The following is a 2,527-nucleotide window of genomic DNA, read 5'->3' as shown; positions in this document are numbered from 1 at the left end:
GCCCCGGTCCGGGAAGATCCCACATGCCGCTGAGCGGCTGGGCCCGTGAGCCATGGCCGCTGAGCCTGCGCGTTCGGAGCCTGTGCTCCACAACAGGAGAGGCCACAACAGTGAGAGGCCCGCGTACCGAAAAAAAAAAAAAAAAAAAAGAATTAGAGCAGAGCACACAGGAAACAAGAATGTGAGAGTAAACATGGCTGCTGGCCTTCTCCTTGCCGCTTTCAAAACCAAAAGGGCAGCAAGGATCAGAGCTCCCTCGGGGGGCTGGAAAGAGCACCTGCTGGGGGTTGGGAGCCCCAGCTTCCAGCACTGATGTGCCCCATCCAAGCTGTTGTGTGGGTGTGGGTGGGTGATTCCATCTCTCCTTGCCTGTTTGCTCTTTGGTTAATAAAGTAATAGTGGTCACCCTACCTCATAGCAGTGTTGTAAGAAGTCAGTGAGAGCTGTAGGTGGTTTGAAAAGGTTGAAGTCCTCTACAAACCTCAGGTTGTTAAACTCAACTGCCTCCTATTTGCTATGCATTAGTTAATTTGTTTCAGAGTGTTATGACTGGCAAATATCGCTGGCAGGATGTGGGATGTCTGGTTGCAACACTACCTTGAGAAAGTCAAATTGTGTTGGTTTGGTCTGGATAACTAGACAGGAGTCCTGTCCTTTCCTCACGGCCCCTTTTGTTGAAGAGAATGAGCCTTCCAGAAAGAGGCAGAGCACTTCCTCCCAGGCTATGTATTTTTATTTTTAATTAAATTATTTTTTATTAAAAAAACTGTATTGGAGTATAGTTGATTTACAATTTTGTGTTCGTTTCAGGTGTATGGCAAAGTGATTCAGTTATACGTATATATACATTCATTCTTTTTCAGATTCTTTTCTCATACAGGTTATCACAGAATATTGAGTAGAGTCCCCTGTGCTATACAGTAGGTCCTTGTTGGTTATCTGTCTTATATATAGTAGTGTGTGTGTTAATCCTGAATTCCTGATTTATCCATCCCCTTCCCCATTCCAGGCTATGTAAATGCCAGTACAACAACAAATTGATTGAGTCCATCTTCAGGAGAACAAACCCCTTACGAGACAGGTTTTCTTGGTAAAAATCAGTCTGTAATATATTTACTGTTGGTAAGGTACTTACTGGACATGAACGAGTAGAAGTCAGGATTCTTATTCAAAAAGATGCTCACACTTTGCTGTAGAGAAGGATATGGTATAGATATATAAAGACATTGTATTAGGGTGGCTGCTGATATGGGGTATATTCCTATTCTTTGGTTAAGGACTAGGGCCGGCACATAGGCAGGCTCCAGGATATGCCAGTGTTAGTCTTCTCATCTGTATAGGTCCTTCTTTGCATACTAAAGAGAGCCATCTGCTGGTAACCTTAGGCAGCAGTTTTCATACTTTTTGGTCTCAGTCCCATACACACTATGAAATATTATTGAGCTTTTATTTTATCTATCAATCTTCACCATATTAGAAAGTCAAACAGACATTTAAAATATTTATTTCTGGGCCGGAATCGCCATCTTCCAGTAATTGGCCAAAATGACCAACACAAAAGGAAAGAGGAGGGGCACCCGCTACATGTTCTCTAGGCCTTTTAGAAAACATGCAGTTGTTCCTTTGGCCACATACATGCGAATCTACAAGAAAGGTGATATTGTAGATATCAAGGGAATGGGCACTGTTCAAAAAGGAATGCCCCACAAATGTTACCATGGCAAAACTGGGAGAGTCTACAATGTTACGCTGACCGGGGCACAAACCCGCATCCCCCGCATCGGCAGGCGGACCCCCAACCACTGCGCCACCAGGGAAGCCCCCAAGGGCAGGATTCTTGCCAAGGGAATTAATGTGCATATCGAGCATATTAAGCACTCTAAGAGCCGAGATAGCTTGCTGAAACAGGTGAAGGAAAATGATCAGAAAAAGAAGGAAGCCAAAGAGAAAGGTACTTGGGTTCAACTGAAGCGCCAGCCTGCTCCACCCAGAGAAGCACACTTTGTAATAACCAATGGAAAGGAGCCTGGACTGTTGGAGCCCATTCCCTATGAATTCATGGCATGATGGGTGTAAAGAAAATAAAAGACCTGGACTGTAAAATAAAATAAAATAAAATATTTATTTCTTTGCCTAAGAATAACAATGATAAACCCAATACATAGTAACATAAATAACAGATGTTTTCATGAAAAATAACTACATTATCCAAACCAAAAAATTTAGTGAGAAGCGTGGCATTGTTTTGCATTTTTACAACTCTCTCTAGTGTCTGGCTTAAAAGAGGACAGCTGGATTTTCATGTTTGCTTCTGCATTCAGTCTGTTGTAATCTGTTGTGTTGGTCAAAGCGTGTGAAGAAAATATGAACTCAACTAGATATTTAGTTGGAAAAGGGACAAATATTTCATTAGTCTTTTCAGATAATTGTGAATATCCTTCTTTGATACTAAACCACAATTCAACAAGAGGTAATTTCTTTTTTATAAAATTCAGAAAATTTTTACTTCATGAAGTGTTTTACTTCA

At 41.6% G+C, this 2,527-nt stretch overlaps 1 protein-coding gene across 2 annotated transcripts; it reads left to right on the top strand.

The window, feature by feature from the left end:
* The first annotated feature begins 1,524 nt into the window (after positions 1 to 1,524).
* Positions 1,525 to 2,067, top strand: LOC112413434 (60S ribosomal protein L21-like). Of its 2 annotated transcripts, XM_024765388.1 has the most exons (2): positions 1,525 to 1,748; positions 1,788 to 2,067. In XM_024765388.1, exons 1-2 carry the CDS (start codon positions 1,546 to 1,548, stop codon positions 2,065 to 2,067), a joined length of 483 nt encoding a protein of 160 aa, XP_024621156.1. In that variant the 5' UTR covers positions 1,525 to 1,545. The 2 variants fall into 2 exon arrangements, with proteins under 2 accessions (XP_024621156.1, XP_024621155.1); XM_024765387.1 differs by having other exon boundaries at positions 1,525 to 2,067.
* Positions 2,068 to 2,527: the final 460 nt, after the last annotated feature.

The sequence above is a fragment of the Neophocaena asiaeorientalis genome, unplaced genomic scaffold, assembly GCF_003031525.2.
Source record: "Neophocaena asiaeorientalis asiaeorientalis breed wild unplaced genomic scaffold, Neophocaena_asiaeorientalis_V1.1 scaffold198, whole genome shotgun sequence".
Taxonomy (NCBI): Eukaryota; Metazoa; Chordata; class Mammalia; order Artiodactyla; family Phocoenidae; genus Neophocaena; species Neophocaena asiaeorientalis.
Note: the sequence above shows the minus strand (reverse complement) of the source record. Positions and strands in the feature narration are given on the sequence as shown.

Bases quoted from the DNA above. Each gene is read 5' to 3' on its own strand.
- LOC112413434 (XM_024765387.1), top strand. From the start codon at position 1,546: ATGACCAACACAAAAGGAAAGAGGAGGGGCACCCGCTACATGTTCTCT.